At 41.8% G+C, this 22262-nt stretch overlaps 1 protein-coding gene across 1 annotated transcript; it reads right to left on the reverse strand.

Moving 5' to 3' along the window:
* Window positions 1-788: 788 nt before the first annotated feature.
* MPV17L (MPV17 mitochondrial inner membrane protein like) lies at window positions 789-13417 on the reverse strand. The gene is made up of 4 exons (XM_081088934.1): window positions 13023-13417; window positions 8937-9007; window positions 3139-3168; window positions 789-2511 (listed from the first exon to the last, which is right to left on the reverse strand). The coding sequence occupies exons 1-4, from the start codon at window positions 13330-13332 to the stop codon at window positions 2332-2334; spliced, it is 591 nt and encodes a 196-aa protein (XP_080945060.1). The 5' UTR covers window positions 13333-13417; the 3' UTR covers window positions 789-2331.
* Between the last annotated feature and the right edge of the window lie 8845 nt (window positions 13418-22262).

Consider the following 22262-nt stretch of genomic DNA (forward strand, 5'->3'; position numbering starts at 1 on the left):
TTTTCTACACATAGGAGGTGAAGTTGCTTTGAAAATCCAGTCTACCTCAACTCCATTAAGGGAAAGGAATTATATGAGCAAACATAGAGCCAAAACATGGTAGGGCAGCACACAGCCAAGTTAAAGAAGCCTATGGAACAGGGTAATCTGGAGGAAGAGGAGGGCCACCTGCCTGGGTCTAGAAGGTCTGGAGTGTGTTTTACCAAGATTGGCAGCATTTTAAAACAGATAAACATTGTATTATTTGCATTAAGAACTGAAAGTGGCCCAGCTGCGGTGGCTCAGTGATTGAGCATCGACCTATGAACAAGGAGGTTGGGGTTCGATTCCTGGCCAGGGCACTGACTGCAGGCTCAATCCCCAGAGTGGGGCGTGCAGGAGGCAGCCAATCAATGATTCTCTCTCATCACTGATGTTTCTATCTCTCTCCCTCTCCCATCCTCTCTGAAATAAATAAATAAAAAGAAGCCATGCTAAATGTTTTCTATATTACAGGGTAACACATTATAGAGTAAAGATTATCATACTTTCATGAATAAAAAACGCTTTTCTCCTTAACAGTATTAACAAGGTCTGCTTTCCCAATTGCTTTTGTACAATATGCAAACACTCTTTTTCCATCATAAAATAATGCTGAACTTCAGCTAAACGATTACAGGTAGTACTTTCAATAGTTACTCTATATATACTTTTTTTATGACAAAATTTGTCTTATGTATTGTGAAATAACTTTTCTGTAGCATTAACTACTTTTAAAACAATGCAAATAGTAAATTATTTTTATTTTTCATTAAATTTATTGGGGTGACATTGGTTAATAAGATCATATAGGTTTCAAGTGTACATTTCTGTGATACATGACCTGCCTATTGCATTGTGTGCCCACCACCCAAAGTTAACTCATCTTCCATCACCATATATTTGACCCCCTTTTCCTTTTACTGCCCCCCGCCCCTTCCCTTTCGTAACCACCATACTGTTGTTTATTTCTATGAGTTTCAGTTTTATATCCCACATATGAATGAGACAACATGGTTCTTAGCTTTTTCTAACTGACTTATTTCGCTTAGCATAATATTCTCAAGATCCATCCATGTTATTTTATCTAGAAATTTCCTACCGTTGTCCCAATAATGTAAAATAAAATTAATCATATGTTTAAAAGTTATGACATAAATTTATTACAAATGACATGCTCAAAATTTTAAGTATAGATCATTAAATTAATCTTAAATATAAATTCTCAAGATAAATTTATTAACATTTTAGTGCTTCACATCTTAAATTTGTGCAATACTCCGTTGGAAGCGACAGAATTGTGGTTCAGTTCTTAGGTGAAATTTGCTGAAACTTCTTGAGATTTTCATATGATTTTAAACCCACTTGTTTTGAGGTGAGACAAACAGTAAATCTGAAAGACTGAATCAAGTTTCTCTTATCTACCTTAAAGATTACCTATAAAAATTTAGTTTAAAACATTGATTTTAAAAAATATAACATCAGCATGAAATCTGGGGTAACTTTTTCCTAAAAACCTATGAAATAGAGTTCTTCCTTACAATGGATGAGAAATTAGTCTTCCCCCCCCCCCCCCCGAAACTTCACTCAGTATATTTCTCTAAGAAGTCAAATTTCATATGGGGTACTGAATATCCTCAAAACTATAAAACATTAGCTAAAAAGTACTTAACTTAGAAATTACAAAAATAGAAAATGCCAATGAACTATATTCTATACAGGGCACACCAATCATACACTATTTTTTTATGATTTAAAGTATACTTATAGAACTTTAGTCTCAGCAAAAAAATGATTATATAGTACTGGGGTGGAGGAAATCTGGTTATTCAATCTTGACTTTGATTGAGTTCCATGTAAATAGAAATTTACTATTAAGAACTACTTTTGGTATAAAAGGTAATCAGATCCAAAAGTGTTTAGGAATAACCTGAGATGTTAGAAAAGAGATGTATACAATCAAAACGGGCTCCTTAAATGGCATTAGTAAATAAATGCATTAAATATAATCAAATGGCATTAAAATATTAGAATAGAAATAGTAACTATTATTAAATGCCATTTTGCCACTGATACTGGTATTACCAAAGTATTGAAGAAGTGAAAATATTAGAGAAGTAATACTTTCAGGTAGAATGAGGAAAAAAAAGGTTTGGATAAAATTTAAAGTACTTATTGATAATTAAGAAACAAGTGGGTCTCGGAATAGTAATTCTTCCAAATGGAGCATATACTGCAGGTGAGTATTTTATCAGAAGGCAACTCACTGCAATTAAAAAACAATACTGTCACTTTCAGGGAATCCTTGACTCCTCATTTCTCTGGGGGCTTTTCAAATTCGCTGGCCTTCTTTTGATGAAGGAACGTGAAAACTGACGTCAATGTGCCATCGCCATTCTGTTGTGAATAGCAAAGGAAGGTGGCCCACAGAAAACCATAGAGTCCCGTGTAAGCTGTTCTCCACTGAATAGGAACAAGGCTGAAGTTGGTAAGCTGCAACAGAAAGAGGATGTTAGGACTGTATAAACCAGTGATGGCGAACCTATGACTCATTTTTTTGGTTGATTTTTCTTTGTTAAATGGCATTTAAATATATAAAATAGGTATCAAAAATATACATCTTTGTTCTACTATGGTTGCAAATGTTAAAAAATTTCTATATGTGGCACGGCACCAGAGTTAAGTTAGGGTTTTTCACAATGCTGACACGCCGAGCTCAAAAGGTTCACCATCACTGGCATAAACCAAAGCCAGGAGTTAGCATTCTGAGTGGTTTAAAACTCACCTGACTAGGGAACATTTGAGATCTTGCTCCCAGGCATATGTCATCAGTTCAGTTTAAATAAACTTTTATAAGAATTTAAAGAACTGCCGAAACCGGTTTGGCTCAGTGGATAGAACGTCGGCCTGCGGACTGAAAGGTCCCAGGTTCGATTCCGGTCAAGGGCATGTGCCTGGGTTGCGGACATATCCCCAGTGGGAGATGTGCAGGAGGCAGCTGATCGATGTTTCTCTCTCATCGATGTTTCTAACTCTCTATCTCTCTCCCTTCCTCTCTGTAAAAAATCAATAAAATATATTTAAAAAAAAAAGAATTTAAAGAACTAAAAAAAAACTCACCTGTACAAAAGGCCAGTACATCAGACCACTCTGGAATTTAAAAATATATATATTAGAATGCCTTTTAATCACAGTTCGTTCCATAAAAGATTAAGAAATACCAGGCAGCTAGTATTCGGAGGTGGTATTTTATTTCAGACTAAGCCGATTGAATTAGACTACTTAAGGTCCCTTGCATATAACAGGGTGGGGAGTTGTGGGAAAAGCTGTTAGGTACAAGACATTTATACTAGTTATATTCACAGATCCAGAATGTAAAGTCTACCAGAATCACTATCAATTCTGTTAGACAGCTGCCTTCAAAATAACAACATATATTTATATATTGAAATTTTCCTGTTAGCCCAAGCAAATGATAAAGAAACATATTTATAAAAGGATCATCAATAAATTTTTAAAAGTATACCAAATCCATTCTTTATGGAATGACTTGCTAATAATATATTTTACTATTTCATGTGATAGAATAAGTGTAGCTGACATTTTTGTTCTTTTTACAAAATATTTTAAGATAGTTTATTTTAACAGGCTTTAACCTGTACATTCTGACAAAAATGGTCATCATTCTGGATTTTTTTTTCAAAGCTACAAGTCTTGGTATGTAAACTATACCTAAAAAAAAAAAAAGGTTTTAAAAAACAGTCCTTAAAAGTAGTATTACACTAGTAATATAAAGGTGGTATTACTTTCTTTTTTTATTTTACTAACTTGTACTCGTATTTCCTAAAGTTTCTACAATAAACCATTTCAATAAAAGCTGTTTAAAATATATACTCATTTAAGAATTTACTATTTTAGCAAAAAGGATCAGAAGAGTAAACTCATCCAAACATGGCTTTACTTCTTATAGCAATATTTTTCTTTCAGAACATAACATCACCTCGGATATTGCATTGCACAGATCCTGGTCTCCCCATTCCCCACTAAAAGGGAAAAGGACTCCTCAAAGAAATGGCTGGTCCCAGGGCAGGGGCAGGGCAAGTAAAGATATAAGATAAGCCAGGGATATCTTGTTATGAAAGTAAGGAAGTGATTTTTTTATTTAAAAAATGGGAGTCCCTGGCCAGGTGGCTCAGTTTGTTGGAGCATGGTCCCAAACACCAAAAGGGTGAGGATTCGATTCCCAGTCAGGACACATACCTAGGTTTCAGGTTTGACCCCAAGTCGGGACATGTCCAAGAGACAACCAATCAATGTTTCTCTCACATCTTTCTTTCTTTGTTTCTTTGTTTCTTTCTTTCTTTGTTTCTTTGTTTCTTTGTTTCTTTCTCTCTCTCTCTCTCTCTCTCTCTCTCTTTTCCTTGCTCTAAAATTAATTTTAAAAAACAAATATTAATTTTAAAAAACAAACATATCGCCCTAACTGGTTTGGCTCAGTGGATAGAGCGTTGGCCTGCGGACTGAAGGGTCCCAGGTTCGATTCCGGTCAAGGGCATGTACCTTGGTTGCGGGCACATCCCCAGTAGGGGGTGTGCAGGAGGCGGCTGATTGATGTTTCTCTCTCATCAATGTTTCTAACTCTCTATCCCTCTCCCTTCCTCTCTGTAAAAAATCAATAAAATATATTTTAAAAAACAAACAAACAAACATATCCTCAGGTGAGGATTAAAAAAACAAACAATGGATGTCACTAGAACATAGGAGCCAGCTTGAAGGGACTCTCACTGGCCAAATCCCAGACACTCTAGCACCAAAGATAATTACACACACTAATGAATTGTAAGCCACTGAAAAAATGAGAATCCTTGAGTCCAAGTTGATAATAGAGAAATGAATAAATAACTGGAATACAAGAGCAGGCATTTGTTGACAGAACTCTGAGCGCCACCTGGTAAATGTGGAACCGGTGCTGGAGTTGGAAACTCATCATTTGGCCTCCCTACAGATTGCTTATTAGCTTCAAGGGGAAAAATAGTGTGTAGACCAGGGGTGGGCAAACTTTTTGACTGGAGGGCCACAATGGGTTCTTAAACTGGACCGGAGGGCCGGAACAAAAGCATGGATGGAGTGTTTGTGTGAACTAATATAAATTCAAAGTAAACATCATTACATAAAAGGGTACGGTCTTTTTTTTCAATAGTTTTATTCATTTCAAAGGGACCGGATCCGGCCCGCGGGCCGTAGTTTGCCCACGGCTGGTGTAGACAGTGGAAAAATCAGACACCTTGACATCTCCAACCAGAGACAGAAGCACCTTCTGCTGTGATAACCTTGAGGACACATCGGCATAGATGGGGTGTTCCAGCCAGGAATGTATCACCTTCATCTAATCATAGAAAACAATAGACATCCCCCCCACCTCCCGCCCACAAAAGCAAATGCTTTGTGTGTTTTTAAGAAAGGACTATATTCTTCAAAGATATCAGTGTTGCCATAGATTTTAAAAGAGCTAAGATAATGTTCCCAATTAATGGGAGCTAAAAAGACATAAGAACTAAATGCATTGCCTGATCCTAGACTGGATCCTGTACTGGAGGAAAAGAAATGCTATACAGGCCATTAGATGGTCAATGGGCAAAAATGGAATATGGCTGAAACCGGTTTGGCTCAGTGGGTAGAGCGTCGGCCTGCGGACTGAAAGGTCCCAGGTTCGATTCCGGTCAAGGGCATGTACCTGGGTTGCGGGCACATCCCCAGTAGGAGATGTGCAGGGGGCAGCTGATCGATGTTTCTCTCTCATCGATGTTTCTAACTATCTCTCTCCCTTCCTCTCTGTAAAAAATCAATAAAATATATTTTTTTAAAAAATGGAATATGGATGGTAGGAGATATAAAAAGATTATTATCATTGTTAAATGTATTGAAGTTGATAACTATGCTGTGGTTATATGAGAATATCTTTATCCTTAGAAAATAGATACTTGAGTATCTAGGGGTAAATGGTAATTCTGTGTGTAACTCACTCAAATGATTCAGAAAAACTTATCAGATAGAAAGATAAATGGATAGATAGAGCAAGCAGATAATAAATGGGGCAAAACGTTAATAGGTGAATTTGGGTAAAGGGCATATGGATATTTTTTCCACATTAATAAGTGATTTATTACAACTGTGACAAGGCAATTCCAAGGGTTAGGAGACTTTATAATGGGCATAAGTAGTCAGAAAAGGCTTCCTTAGGAAATGATGTGTAAGCTGAGGTCCGAAGGAAGGGGAGGTGTGAGTCTGGGAAAGGCTGGGGTGGGAAGAGGCTGCCATGTTCCAGGAACTGAAAAAATTCAAGAGTGGTTGAGGTACAGAGTGGAGAGAGGGAGGCATGAGATGAGGTTGGGCCAGGAGCCCATGGCTGAACAGAACCACCTCTCAGAGGGCCAGTTCCTGGACTCCTGGGCTGGCCTCTCACGCATGTTTTGAGTGTCTGGCACAGTGTCAGAGCAAACAAAGGTGGTGTTAACTTCCCACCGAATATTTGAGGGGCAAGTTCTCTTTTTACAGGCAGGTCTCTTCCTCCAGATGGTGAACTTCTGCTAGGCAGGCGTTCAAGTTCATTTCCAAATCCTCAGCTTTGGCATGGTGTTGGTGTCAGCACACAGTAGTTGCTGTCAGACTCACACAAGATTCGGGGAGGAGCCAGGAAAAGGGTCAGCCAAGGCCCAAGGGGTCCAGGTCTGGACAAGGCGCACTGTGGACTCCACATGTCTGGTGGTGCCATTGGTAGAACTCCTGGGAGAAGCCGTCAAAGGAGGACCAGAGACGCCAGTGACTGGAACTGGGCACCCCCCTCTTCAAGGAGACTGAGCTCCCCACAGGTGACCTGGCCCACCGTTCAGGCCACCCATATGGGTATGATTGGAACTATTCTTATTACTTTTCTGTAATTTTAAAATTATTTCCATATGAAAGCTTTTTAAAACTATATAAAAGAGAAGAATGTGTTATCAGATATATTTCTAAGAGATAATATATCTGAACTGCCATGTTGCAGGTGGTGAAAGGAGACAGAAATTGCATGCCATCTGTGCAAAAAAAAAAACAACAAAAAAACACACACACCAAAAAAAGCTCAAGTACTATGTACATGTAAACTACAAATAAACTAGAGATGTCCTTCCACCTCCATCAAAAGAACATGGGTTGGACAGGGGGATAATTCCTTAGCAACAAAGAACCAATTCTACTCTCACACACCCCTTGGGCTATTAGAGTCTTCTGTGACAGATTCCTTTTGGGTGCTTCTTTTGCTCTGTGCTCCTGTCATTGGTCAAGCTTCTATCAAAAGCCTAGTTTTATCCCAATTTCTTCCATATCTATTATCTCTAGCTCTGAGTTTTCCTCTGTGCATCTGGACATCTCCCTTTGAACATTCTAAAAGCATCTGGAATTCACCATTTGCCATACTGAACTCAACTATCTTGTTTCTCAAATTGGATCACTGTCTTCTATGTCCTATCTCAGGTTCCTTAAGTCACAACCTGTGGGTCATCCTAGATGTGTCCTCATTGCCCATAACCCCAATTTCCAATCACCCAGACCTACCTATTTTGCCGTCTAAATATTTCTCAAATCATTCCTATTCCTACTCCTTCATTATTTCTCATGTGAACTTGGTTACAACAGCCCCCTTATTTGGTTTCTCTTGCCACTACTATTATTGGAGTTCAAGATCCTTAGCATGGCATTCAACATGCAAAAAAGACAACCCACATGTCTTCATTAAGGGAGGAGAATCTGAAACATCTACACATCCCTGCCTAAAGCCCCTTTCTTTCACAATTCTGCTTGCTTGCTCGTTTTATAAAGGTTTGATGTACATATGTCCATAGGATCTATGGCATCATGGGAAAACTTGTTCCTTTTTCCAAAATAAAACAGAAGAAAATCACATTTGGATGTCCCCATGGGAGCACAATTTCTGCCCTGAGAGAAGTAACAGGAGGAATTTTTTTTTTAACTAAGAAAATTCATAAAAACAGCAATTACTCTTCCCCATGAAAGAAAGAACTGCCCCTGAGCACAGGAGCTCAGGGAAAGCAAGTGGCTTCAATCCTCCCTGACGGCTGCCTCCAGCCACTAAGGGGGTGATGCTGGTTCTGGGGCTTCGTGTCATGCAATAGAAGATGCTAGAAGCAGTGCAGGCAATTGCCAGGTGTGCTTGACACCGTTCCTGATAGGGAATTAAGTACATGTAAAGTCCTAGGCCAGTCTGTGTATATTCTATAATCCTGAAAATTCACCTCATTGTGATTAACAGAATCAAACATGCTCTAGGCCAGAGATGGAACGCATCTCTGATTTTGCCAAGCTTTAAGGATCCTGCCCAACAAATCTTCACTGAATGAATTAATGTTTGTCAGACTGGACTGTGTATACCTGTATTGAGCAAACAGTACAACAGGTGACTTGCTTCAAGCCTAGACATGACCCTGGGGAGTACCATCTCTCTCTATAAACACTTTGTAACGTTAAGAAGATTCCTTTCGCAGGGACTCAGCAGAATGCACATCTGGAAACCTCGACTGTGAATGTGGGAATGATTCCACTCACATTCTAGGCTTTTTGCAATAAACTCTTTGATTCCGAGATTCACTAAATTATAATCACTAGTAAGAGTAAATATAGGAACATCAGGAATCATGGTGAACACTGAATGCAATTCAGAGACTCTCAGATAGACACCCTTAAAGCTTCTTTTCATTCGAATCATCTATCAAAATCAATGTAATATTTCTGTTAAAATATTGTATCCTTGTGCTAACCAACAGTAGCCCTAATTTAATAATATTTTTATTAAAATGTATTTAATGTTAAAAATGTACAAAAACATTTTGGTTTTTTCCATTTTCAAAAGTCTGTCTTACCTTATATGTATTCCAGAATTTCTGTTTCAGGTCCAAAAATATGTCATCCTTTCCTTGGAGAATACTCATACCTATTTGCAAAAAACACAAATCAAAAGACTTTTAAAAGATTAAATAGGAAGAATACTGTAAAAGAGTTCAAGTTTCCTATTTCTATATGTAAAGTAACCACCACTACCACTCACTCAATATGTCCTTTCTGACTCAACATAGAAAAGAGAATATCATCTCCACTCTAAAACTAGATAAATTGTTAAAGGTATGATAAATATGAAGTGAGATTAGTAGAGTATAAAAGTTATAAGGGAATGATTTTTTTTATTTTTTTAAAAATATATTTTATTGATTTTTTACAGAGAGGAAGGGAGAGGGATAGAGAGTTACAAACATCGATGAGAGAGAAACATGGATCAGCTGCCTCCTGCAACTCCCCACTGGGTATGTGCCCGCAACCAAGGTACATGCCCTTGACTGGAATCGAACCTGGGACCCTTGAGTCTGCAGGCCGACGCTCTATCCACTGAGCCAAACCAGTTAGGGCTTATTATTTTTTAATGTTTAAAAAAAATTGATTTCAGAAAGGGAGAGGGAGAACGAGATAGAAACATTAATGATGAGAAAGAATCATTGATCGGCTACCTCCTGCATACCCCCCACTGGGGATCAAGTCGGAAACTCAGGCATATGCCCTGACCATGAATCTAATTGTGACCTCCTGGTCCATAGGTCAATGCTCAACTTTTGAGCTATGCCTGGCAGGCATAGAGGAATGATTTAAAAAAAAAAAAAAAACTAAGAAAATTCATAAAAACAGAAGTGTTAGGATAGTGAGACCATTGGTGACTTTTTTTTCTCTCCCTTTCAAATTTTCTGTGAAATGCTTAAAATTTTTAAAACTTAATTACCTTTTTTTTAAAAAAAAAAAAAAAAAAAAAAAAAGGCTAACGGATCCTGTGTATTCTGGCAACTACAAGTTTTCCACCAAAGAAAGAGGCTTTTAAATCAGAATTGAAAAGCAGAACTCCAATTCAGCCTTCCTAAAAATATTATGAAAACTTTGATGTTGACAACTCTGAAAAGAAATTCTGGGAACAAGGACGAAAGCCTCCCATTTGAGGAGAGTGTAAAAATGAGTGCTTTAAAAATTCTCCCCCAGCCCTAGCCGTTTTGGCTCGGTGAATAGAGCATCAGCCTGTGGACCGAAGGGTCCCAGGTTAGATTCTGGTCAAGGGCACATGCCTGGGTTGTGGGCTCGGTCCAGCCTGCAGGAGGCAGCCAATCAATGATTCCCTCTCATCATTGATGTTTCTATCTCTCTCTTCCTCTCCCTTCCTCTCTGAAATCAATAAAAATATTTAAAAAATTCTCCCTCAAATTGCATAAGGAGGAAGGGGAAATAAAATATTTTTAGTCACTTTGCAGGGGATTCTTAGAACAGAACTCATCAGAAAACCCAGCGGCATATTGGTAAACTCATTCCACTTAACCAGCACTAATTAAGTGCTAAACACTTTGTGTGCACTATTTCATTTGATCCTCCTAACCCAGGGGTGGGCAAACTTTTTGACTCGAGGGCCACAATGGGTTCTTAAACTGGACCGGAGGGCCGGAACAAAAGCATGGATGGAGTGTTTGTGTGAACTAATATAAATTCAAAGTAAATATCATTACATAAAAGAGTACGGTCTTTTTTTTTTTTAGTTTTATCCATTTCAAACTGGCCGGATCCGGCCCGCTGGCCGTAGTTTGCCCACGGCTGTCTAACCACCAGCTGAGGATCGCAGTTTCAGAGAAAGAAAAGACTTCAGGAAGGTTTATAGGGGGCCAAGACTACCCTGGCCTGTAGGCTTGCTCAGTGGTTAGAGCACCGGCCTGTGCACCAAAGGGTCACAGATTCAATTCCCTGTCAAGGACACGTATCTGGGTTGCAGGTTTAATCCTTGGCCCCTATTAATGCGTCTCTCTCACATGCTGTCTCTTTCTCTCTTCTCTCCCCACCCCTCCATCTCCCTCCCTTCCACTCTCTCTAAACATCAATGGGTGAGGATTAAAAAAAAATAGTAGTGGTCCAAGACAAACCCAGGTGTAGATTCCAAGCCAGAATTCTAATAACTACTCAAGCTCCCCAAGGCACAAAGGATCATTTGATACAAGCAATTTCTAAATTGTAAGTGCCTGGAGCAAACATCCAACCCAAGGGGTCCCACCTTCCTTCTGCATTTTAACAGGAAGTGAGGGACACTGGGCCAGAAATCTGGAAGCAAAACAAGCACCTGGGCAGGATTCTGTTTCAGGGGCCTCAGGCCTGAACCATAGGCTTCCCCACGCACTGTTGTTTAATTGTCTTTCTGATCAGGCACACTGACAACAGTCCCGGAGACTGAGAACAGCATGAGTTGTGTCTTGGGGCAAGTCACTTAAACCCTTGAGGCCTTGATTTCCTAATCTGTAACTTAAGACTACATTATAATACGAGTACCTGCCTCACAGGGTTGTGTGAGGATTAAATGGGAATCTGATTCCCAAACTCACAGCCCCCAGCTCCTAACCCCTTCACCCCTGTACAAAGCCACTAGTAACTGGTAATGATGAACCAGTTTGCAAATCCGGCCAGGAAGTTATGCCCTGGGAGCAGACACATACCTGATAAACCAGGGGGTCCCTGCTCTCAGGTTCTCCATTACTATGACTTCCCTGACCTCACTGATCCCCTGAGCCATGTGGTTGGCTGAGGCTGCATCAAGCAGTCCTGTCCTTTGAGTTTTCTGTGGGGTTTGTGAGGAAAGGAACAGAATCTGCCCTCCCCCCAAATAAGATCTATGGGGCAGTATAGGTTTCTTCAAGATGGTGACTTCACCACCTCAACCCAGTTTAAACTATATATATATATATATCTTTTTTTTTTTTTCAGAGAAAAGGGAGAGGGAGAGGGAGATAGAAACATCAATGATGAGAGAAAATCATGAATTGCCCCCTACTGGGGATAGAGCCTGCAACCCAGGCATGTGCCCTGACCAGGAATGGGACAGTGACCCCCTGGTTCATAGGTCCACGCTCAACCACTGAGCCACGCTGGCCAGGCTCAACCCGGTTTAAAAGGCACCAACAGCCACTGACAAGAAGACCTTCTTGGGGTGACCTGTGATCCCTAATGCCAAGGCCAGGCCCAGGATCTCCCCTGCCCACTCCTTTCCAGGCTGTGGAAATTGAAGACGATGGAAGCCACAGAGCCCTTTCCATTGTTTTTGGTATGTAGGGACCTGAGCAAGGTTCCCAAAGCCCAGCCCTCAGATAACAGGTTTTCTGGGGAGGGAGCTCCCAGGGCCCTCACAGGTACAGAGTCCTCTTGGGCAGGGGTCCCCTCATGTCGGGATGGGACACACACACACACACACACACACACACACACACCCCTTTTCCACAGGAAAATCTTACCAAAGCAAGGCTAGCGCCCCGAGCCTGAATTTTCTGGGAAGCCTGGCCCAATTTCAGGTTCTGCCCCCAATGGCCCTATGCTGCTGAGTCCCCTCACATCTCGTCTCGTTGGTGTGTTGGAAAGAAATGCCCGCCAGTGGAAAGGAGGCCCCATGGCTTTTCCCAGGGGCAGGCTGGCTGACCCACAACTAGGTCAGCGGGGTTGCAGCTGCTGTGACCACAAGCTAGGGTCTCCTGGACACTACGTGGACCTTTTTCAGGAGGAAATGGCCCCCAGCCCTGCCTCCCCATTCCAACCTACGCCCCACTGCGCCCTGAAATCTCCGGCCTCAGACTATGCACAGCCCCTCAAATCTCAACTGCGCTCCTGGTCCCCTTGATCCCTGACCCGCTGGACGTTGGTTCCCTAATCCGTGGCCTCTCCAGCCATCGCCCAACTTCTCCTCGGCCCCCTTCACCCCGGGTCCCCAAACTTCTGGGCCCTTGCACCTTCACCTCCAGCCCCCTCCCCAGCCCTGAACTCCTACCCTCCCACTAAGGATTATACGCCTCGGTCCCGGCCCCTGCCTCCATTCCCCCAAGCCTGGCCCCTGCCACCGCCCCCCGCCGCCCCCCAGCTCCGGCCCCCGGAACCCCGCCCCGGCATCTCACCGGTGTAGAAGGCCGTGACGGCCACGGGCGCGGCGACGGCCTGGTCGCACAGCACCTTGGCCAGGACGGCGCGCGGCGTGCGGCCCGGAAGCGCGCGCTCCAGCAGGCGCTGCCACCCGTAGTTGAAGTTGGCGTGGAAGGTCACGGCCACGGTGGCCACGCACCGCGTCTGCCGCCAGTCGGCCGGGCCGCCGCTCAGTCGCTGCTGCAGCGCGTCCCCCGCGGAGAAGAGCGCGCCGTAGAGCAGCACGTTCGTGGGCCACGGGAAGCGCCGGGCCGCGCTCGGCAGCGCCCGCCACCAGCGCGCCATGCCCCGCGCACGGCTCCCGCCCGCACCCGCCTTTCACCGCCTGGGTGCGCGGCGCCTCCTCCCGCCACCTGCACCTGCCTCCTCCGGACGCTCCAAAGCGATTGGGTGCCCCGCGCAATCCGTGCGGCCCAATCCCGTGGCCACCAGCATTGTGCGGGCTGAGCTTTCGAAAAGCGGCGGGTCTCCGGAATGCGAGATCTAGTCACAAGAAATGCCCAGAAGAGAAAAAGCCATGGAGGCCTCAGAAAGTAGACTAGAAGCTGTCAAGGACGGGGCATAGATAGGGTGAGGGTTGCGGTGGGAGGGTGCTAGCTGACCGCTAATTGGGGGTGGGGTTGGTTGCACAGAAAGGCATTAAATACACTTTTAAATAGTGGATTTTCCTCTAGACAAACAATCAGCAAAGAAACAGCAATCCTAAATGACGCACTAGATCAGATGGACTTAATTGACATCTTCAGAACACTTCACCCCACAGCCACGGAATATACATTCTTCTCAAGTGCTCATAGGACAGATTCAAAAATAGACCACATATTGGGTCACAAACAAAGTCTCCCCAAATTCAAGAAGATTGAAATCATACCAAGCATCTTCTCAGACCACGATGGCATAATATTAGAAATAAACTACAATAAAAACAACCCAAAATACTCAAACACTTGGAAGCTGAAAAGCATGTTATTAAATATTGATTGGGTTACCAATGAGATCAAAGAAGAAATTAAAAACATCCTGGAAACTAATGACAATGAAAACACAACAATCCAAAACCTATGGGACACAATGAAAGCAGTCCTGAGAGGGAAGTTTATAGCTCTACAGGCCTATCTCAAAAAACAAGAAAGAATGGTAGTAAATCATCTAACTCTACAACTCAAAGAATTAGAAAGAGAGCAACAAAGAAACCCCAGAGTGAGCAGAAGGAAGGAGATAATAAAGATTAAAGCAGAAATAAATGACATAGAGACCAAAAAAATAATACAGAAAATCAATGAAACCAAGAGCTGGTTCTTCGAAAGGATAAACAAGATTGACAAACCTCTAGCCATGCTCACCAAGAAGCAAAGAGAGAGGACCCAAATAAACAAAATCAGAAACGATAGAGGCGAAATAACAACAGACCCCACAGAAATACAAATGATCGTTAAAAAATACTATGGACAGCTCTACTCCAACAAACTAGACAACCTGGAGGAAATGGACAAGTTCCTAGAAAAATACAACATTCCAAAACTCAATCAGGAAGAATCTAAAAATCTCAATAGGCCAATAACTATGGAAGAAATTGAAGCAGTCATCAAAAAGCTTCCATCAAACAAAAGCCCAGGACCAGACGGCTTCACAGGGGAATTTTACCAAACATTCAAGGAAGAACTAAAACCTACCCTCCTCAGACTACTACAAAAAATTCAAGAGGAAGGAACACTTCCAAGCTCATTCTATGAAGCCAGCATCACCCTAATACCAAAACCCGGTAAAGACAACACAATGAAAGAGAATTACAGGCCAATATCGCTCATGAACATAGATGCCAAAATCCTCAACAAAATCTTAGCAAATCGGATCCGGCAGTACATCAGAAAGATCATACACCATGACCAAGTAGGATTCATCCCAGGGATGCAAGGATGGTACAATATCCGCAAATCAATAAACGTGATACATCACATAAACAAATTGAAAGAAAAAAACCACATGGTCATATCAATTGATTCAGAAAAAGCGTTTGACAAAATCCAACACCCATTTTTGATAAAAACTCTCAGCAAGGTGGGAGTAGAAGGATCATACCTCAACATAATAAAAGCCATATATGACAGGCCCACAGCCAACATCATACTCAATGGACAAAAACTAACACCATTTCCCCTAAGAACAGGAACAAGACAGGGATGCCCGCTCTCACCACTTCTGTTCAACATAGTACTGGAAGTGTTAGCCATTGCAATTAGGCAAGAGGAAGAAATAAAAGGCATCCAAATTGGAAAAGAGGAAGTAAAACTGTCCTTATTTGCAGACGACATGATATTATACATACAAAACCCTAGAGACTCCATCAAAAAACTACTAGACTTAATACATGAATTTGGCAATGTAGCAGGATACAAAATTAACCCCAAGAAATCTGAGGCATTTCTATATACTAATAGTGAACTTTCAGAAAGAGAGATTACAAAAACAATCCCATTTACCATCGCACCAAAGAAATTAAGCTACCTAGGAATAAACTTAACTAAAGAGGTAAAAGACCTCTTCTCAGAAAACTACAGGATGTTGAAATAAGAGATAGAGGAAGACATAAACAAATGGAAGAACATTCCGTGTTCATGGATTGGTAGAATCAACATCATTAAAATGTCCATACTACCCAAAGCAATCTATAAATTCAACGCACTTCCCATTAAAACACCAACGGCATACTTCACAGATCTAGAACGAACTCTCCAAAAATTCATCTGGAATAAAAAAAGACCCCGAATAGCTGCAGCAATCCTGAGAAAGAACAAAGTAGGTGGGATCTCAATACCAGATATCAAGCTGTATTACAAAGCCACTGTTCTCAAAACTGCCTGGTACTGGCACAAGAACAGACATATAGATCAATGGAATAGAATAGAGAGCCCAGAAATTGGCCCGAACCAATATGCTCAGTTAATATTTGACAAAGGAGGCAAGAACATACAATGGAGCCAGGATAGTCTCTTCAATAAATGGTGTTGGGAAAATTGGACAGATACATGCAAGAAAATGAAACTAGACCACCAACTTACACCATACACAAAAATAAACTCAAAATGGATAAAGGACTTAAATGTACGACAGGAAACCATAAAAATTCTAGAAGAATCCAAAGGCAACAAAATCTCAGACATATGCCGAAGCAATTTCTTCACTGATACAGCTCCTAGGGCACTTGAAACTAAAGAGAAAAATGAACAAATGGGACTACTTCAAAATAAAAAGCTTCTGCACAGCAAAAGAAACCATCAACAAAACAACAAGAAAACCCACTGTGTGGGAAAACATATTTGCCAATGTTATATCTGATAAGGGCCTAATCTCCAAAATTTATAGGGAACTCATACAATTTAACAAAAGGAAGATAAACAATCCAATCAAAAAATGGGCAAAGGACCTAAATAGACACCTTTCAAAAGAGGACATTCAGAAAGCCAAGAGACATATGAAAACATGCTCAAAGTCACTAATCATCCGAGAGATGCAAATCAAAACAACAATGAGGTATCATCTCACACCTGTCAGACTGACTATCATCAACAAATCAACAAACGACAAGTGCTGGAGAGGATGTGGAGAAAAAGGAACACTTGTGCACTGCTGGTGGGAATGCAGACTGGTGCAGCCACTATGGAAGACAGTATGGAGTTTTCTCAAAAAACTTCAAATGGAACTCCCATTTGACCCTGTGATCCCACTTCTAGGAATATATCCCAGGAAACCAGAAACACCAATCAGAAAGGATATATGCACCCCTATGTTCATTCAATTCACCATAGCACAATTCACCATAGCTAAGATCTGGAAACAGCCTAAGTGCCCATCAGTAGATGAATGGATTAGAAAACTGTGGTACATCTACGATGGAATACTATGCTGCTGTAAAAAAGAAGGAACTCCTACCATTTGCAACGGCATGGATTGAACTGGAAAGCATTATGCTAAGTGAAATAAGCCAGTCAATGAAGGAAAAATACCACATGATCTCACTCATTCATGGATAATAGAGACCATTATAAACTTTTGAACAGTAATAGATACAGAGGCAGAGCTGCCTCAAACAGATTGTCAAACTGCAGTGGGAAGGCCGGGGAGGGTTGGGGGGCAGGAGGGAGGGGTATAAGAGATCAACCGAAGGACTTGTATGCATGCATATATGCATAACCAATTTACATGGGACGCTGGGCGGTGGGGGAGGCCAGGGGATAGTCAAGGGAGGGGAAAAAAAAAAAAGACACATGTGTAATACCCTTTGTAATACTTTAAGCAATTTAAAAAAAATAATAATAAATAAATAAATAAAAATAAATGGTGGATTTTATTGTATGTGAATTATATCCCCCCCCCCCAAAAAAAAAAGTTTAAAAGGAAGGGGAGAAAACAAGAATGGGTACCAAAACGCAGTTACCCAGAGGGCCGTGTATCTTAAATGTTTACATGCAAGGCATTCAATTTCAACACACACAGCGCACGATCTAAATTTGGGTACAAATTCAAATTTTAAACTTTGAGGCTTTTCATGAATGTGAGGTAGAGCTCAATGGGCCTACTGCCTTCTCCTCTTCAGAGTTTGGGGTGCGGTGAATAGTGCCGCCCAAGGCACTGTCCCAGAAGCAGGGGTCATTGGGGACCCAGGCCGCAGGTGTAATCTCTGATCTCATGGAACTCAGTTTCTCCTTGATTCTTCCCCCGTTATTTCTTCCTTTGCTGTAACTTCCAATCCCATTCTCTCTTTCTCTCTCTCTCTCTCTCTCTCTCTCTCTCTCTCTCTCTCTCTCTCTCTTTCTCCTCTTTGTTAGCCCTATATTACTTACTTTTTAAATTTTTAACTTTTAATTTTGAAATAAGTAATTATAGACAGAAAAAAAGTTGCAAAAATAGTACAGCGTTCCCACAGTACAGAGTTCCCATCTTACATAACCATTGTGGGGGCAGGGTACCATTTTCTACTCTGGTCTAATGGTCAAATAGACATGAGACAGATTGGCAAGAGAAAACAACCAAATCTGCTATGTACATATGTGTGGGTACCCCTCATACATGAGAGAGTCAGAGACCCCACATACAGAAGTGCAGAGATAGAAAGGGGGATTGAGGTATGTAAGACATCCTGAGCTAGAGATGAGGCAATGCACCTTGGGGCTTTTGAAGGACATTACAGGGAGAACAGATATTCAGAAACGAGTGGTTTGTCCTGCCAAACAGGTAGGTCACCCCCCACAGTACAGAGTTCCCATATACTCTTCACTCAAGCTTTCCCAATACTGATTACATAACCATAGTACAATTATCAAACAAGGAAATAAACACTGACGTAATACTATTATCTAAACTATGCACCTTATTCAAATTATTGCCAGTTGTTCCAGTAACATCCTTTTGCCAATCTGGCATCCAAACTGAATCACTTTTCAGCGCATTGAATATTGCCTTAGTCTCCAATCTAGGCACTTACTGGTTATTTTGTAGACTGTTCCTATATTTGCCAATCCCATTGTTATGGGCTGAATTGTGTGTGTCTTCCCCCTCTCCCCTCAAAAAAATCCATATGTTGAAGTGTTAGCCCCCAGGTGACTATTTGGCGATGGGGCCTGTAAAGAGGCGATTGAGTTAAAAATGAGACCCTTAGGCTGGACCCTAATCCACTCTGACTGATCTCCTTATAAAAGGAAATTTGGACACACAGACACACCCGGGCAGAGCACACACAGAGGAAAGATCATGTGAGGACCCAGTGAGAAGAAGGAAGTCTGCAAGCCAGGGAGAAAGGCATCAGAAGAAACCAACCCAGCTGAGACCTGGACATTGGACTTCTAGCCTCCAGAACGGTGAGAAAATAACTTGTGTTTTTTAACCGATCTAGTCTGTGGTGTCTTGCTCTGGCAGCCCAGCTGCCTAATACACCCATTCTCTTCAAATCCTGGGAATCTGCCAATTTCTGTGTTCTGTGACCCTTTCTATTTCTATTCCTCCTCTCTCATTGTCCTTGTTACTACTAGCTCCAAGCAAATATTTCTGTCAGAGTTTTTCCAGCAAGGCAGGCTCTATCTAGCTCACCAAAGCATCTTTGTTTATAGGTTGTATTTTCCCTATTTTATTTTTCTATTGCTGTTATACCACAAACTTAGTGGCATAAAATAACATGAATTTGTTGTCTTAGAGTTTTAGAGGTCATAACTCTAAAATGGGCCTACATGCCTGGTCAGCGTGGCTCAGTGGTTGAGTGTCAACCTATAAATCAGGAGGTCATGGTTCAATACCTGGTCAGGGCACATGTCTGGGTTGCAGGCTCGAGCCAAAATAGGAGGTTTGTAGGAGGCAGCCTATGGATGATTCTCTCTCATCATTGATGTTTCTCTCTCCCTCTCCCTTCCTTTCTGAAATCAATAAAAGTATTTTTAAAAAATAAAAATAAAATGGACTGGGTCCACAGAGGCCCTGGTGGGTATGGCTCAGTTGGTTGGGCGTTGTCCCATTCACTGAAAGGTCAAAAGGTCAATGGTTTGATTCCCAGTCAGGGCACATGCATGGGTTGTGGGTGTGCAGGAGTCAGCCAATCAATGGTATGCTCTCACATCAATGTTTCTCTCTTCTCCTGTCCTCTCTCTCTCTCAAAACCAATTAACTGGTCTTTTAAATAAAATAAAAATTAATGAAAAGGGTCCACAGGGCTTCACTGCCTCCGGAGGCCCTGGAGGGGCCTTGCCTTTCCAGCTTTTAGAGCAGCGGTTCTCAACCTTCCTAATGCCGCGACCCTTTAATACAGTTCCTCATGTTGTGGTGACCCCCAATTTCATTGTTACAAATTGAATATAATTAAAACATAGTGGTTAATCACAAAAACAATATGTAATTATATGTGTTTTCCGATGGTCTTAGGCGACCCCTGTGAAAGGGTCGTTCGACCCCCAAAGGGGTCTCGGCCCACAGGTTGAGAACGGCTGTTTTAGAGGCTCCCTGCATTCCATGAAGGCCCATGTCAGCTGGAAAATAATATTGACTGTTTCTTTGCCCAAAGGATTTATGTGGGGGGAAAAGGAAAAGGTTGCAGCCCAATGCTTACAGACATGGCAAGCCACATGCACACACAGCAAGGTGTACCAAGATGGAGAAATATATAGAGAAGCAAAAAGGAAGTTAAGAGGAGAGACAGTTACAACCATAGAGCTGTACTGTAAGCAGAGTTCTTCCTGTAGGATGACATAGAGTGTAAGAACTCCTTCCCAAAGCCCCAGCTCCTCCCATAGACCAACGTTAACTTAAATTCTCAGTCATAATTTTTATTACCTCTTTCTCCGTCTTCAAAATCAGCGACATAGCACCTTCCCAGCTAGGCAGAGTCCTAGCCTGCCTAGCATCTTTATTACTTTTGCCCCCCCCCCCCACCCCGTATTGCTTTCCCATTGCTGCTGTAACAAGTTACCACAAACTTAGTGGCTTAAAACTAAATGTAGCCAATGTAAATTCTTTCAAGACAACTTACACCCTTCTTCCCCAAACTTCACATCTAAAAGAACCTGTCAACTCCAAGGACAACAGACCTGTTTGTCTCTCCCCTCTAGCCCTCTGCTTTGGTGATTCCGATTGCATGTCCCAGGACCTGGTCCTTTACTGGCTAGCATTTGGCTCAATAACCCCTTCCTTTCAGAAAAGCTTCCAGCCATGGACGGTGTTTACTTAACACTGCATACTTGTCTCTTCTTACAAGCCATAAAAATAAAGCAATCTATTACTCGAGCAAACGCTAACGTACCCACATGGCCTTCAAACAAGAGATGCTCTAAGACAGATTAATTCATCACATTGATGCTTCATTATCTACAAGCTGTGATTCAGAGCCCTCCAGCAATCACGAGGCAACACATGAGTGTGATATTAATATTCCTGAACAGTGGGGGATAAGTGGAGCACAGAGGGCCGTGTTAAAATGTAGGGAGGAGTTTTGTTAGGAACTGGTGTAGCAGGGAATAAGTACTGATGTGGGCCCTGAGATTCAATTTACAATGAAGGATCACATTAAAAATACATTAAAATGGTTACCTCAAAGCTTATTGTAACCGTTATTATTTCATTTTATTTAAACGAATCAGAGCTTAAAGAGAACCACTAAGTGGGCCGCGGCGTCTAAATTCTTCTAGCTTCTCTTGCTAATGCTGAGCTGTCTACCGACAAATAACTAATAGGCTACTACGCTTCAAAGCTCCAAGACCAACAGGTCTGTTTTCCAATGAATGGATGAAGCAATCAGCTAAGGCCACCACCTCCAAAAAGGTCATTGAAATTCCTCCAACCTCTTCAGTATCAGCTCTGAGTTGTGGGTTGAATCTGTGGGTGTGGGCACAGGGCAGGAATTTGAAGCAACTGTCTTCCTCCTGGTCACATGAAATAAGGCTTCAGGGAGGCTGGTAAGGAACCCTGATCCTCCCTCTTTCATGATTTTCTTATCCACCCACCCCTTCATTCCAGAGCCCTTCATTCTTAATTTCTCCAGCAGCCATCTGATGGAAGGCAATACTTTGACTTGGAGCTGGGTGCACCCAGTAAGCACTGTGGCTACTATAAAGCAATAAAAATAGCTATGCTTTCGGCAAATTTTCTTTAAAATTAGTTTTATTTGGATGGGTGTAGGTGAATGGGCTTGAAATGATGGGAATTGGGGTTGGAGGCACCATCACTGCTTACTCTCTCTGAATGGAGAGAGAAAAGGTGTTTCAACTGGGGGAGAAGGTCAGAAGGGGAGGTTAGAAGGAAGAGGATGTAAGTCTGCTTCCCACCAGAGCCTTGATTTCTTTTGTTAGCAGAACTGCTATTGAGCAGTTCTGTCATGGAATCATGGCCTGTCACTCTGATGTGGAAAAACCATGCCTAAGAGGTCTGTCTTAATGACCTAGGGCCTAGGCAACTCTGAAACCCTTGACAAAGACACGGCTTATGTGAAAGGTGTTTGGATCAATAGGATCCTTTTCGGACCACTTTAATGTTGGCTGGAGCTGAAACAAAGTACTGAGGCTAGCATTTTATCCGTTCTTAGCTCTTGCTTAGGAGTTTGGCAGACTTCCCCATCCTTCCACCTTGCCTCCAACAGATATTAAAACATGGCAACAGATTACTTAACAGGATGGTAGACATGATAGACCTGCAACAAGGTATTTTGAAATTGTGACAACAGGAAGAAATATTTGAAATAG

Source organism: Myotis nattereri, assembly GCF_964212035.1.
Source record: "Myotis nattereri genome assembly, chromosome: 4".
NCBI lineage: Eukaryota > Metazoa > Chordata > Mammalia > Chiroptera > Vespertilionidae > Myotis > Myotis nattereri.

Excerpts from the sequence above, each read along its gene's own strand:
- MPV17L (XM_081088934.1), bottom strand. The coding sequence starts at position 13,332 with ATGGCGCGCTGGTGGCGGGCGCTGCCGAGCGCGGCCCGGCGCTTCCCG. Across the intron at positions 9,008-13,022 it reads CGTCACGGCCTTCTACACCG|GTATGAGTATTCTCCAAGGA; the intron begins GTGAGATGCCGG and ends TTTTGCAAATAG. Across the intron at positions 2,512-3,138 it reads TGTACTGGCCTTTTGTACAG|CTTACCAACTTCAGCCTTGT; the intron begins GTGAGTTTTTTT and ends TTTCTGTTGCAG.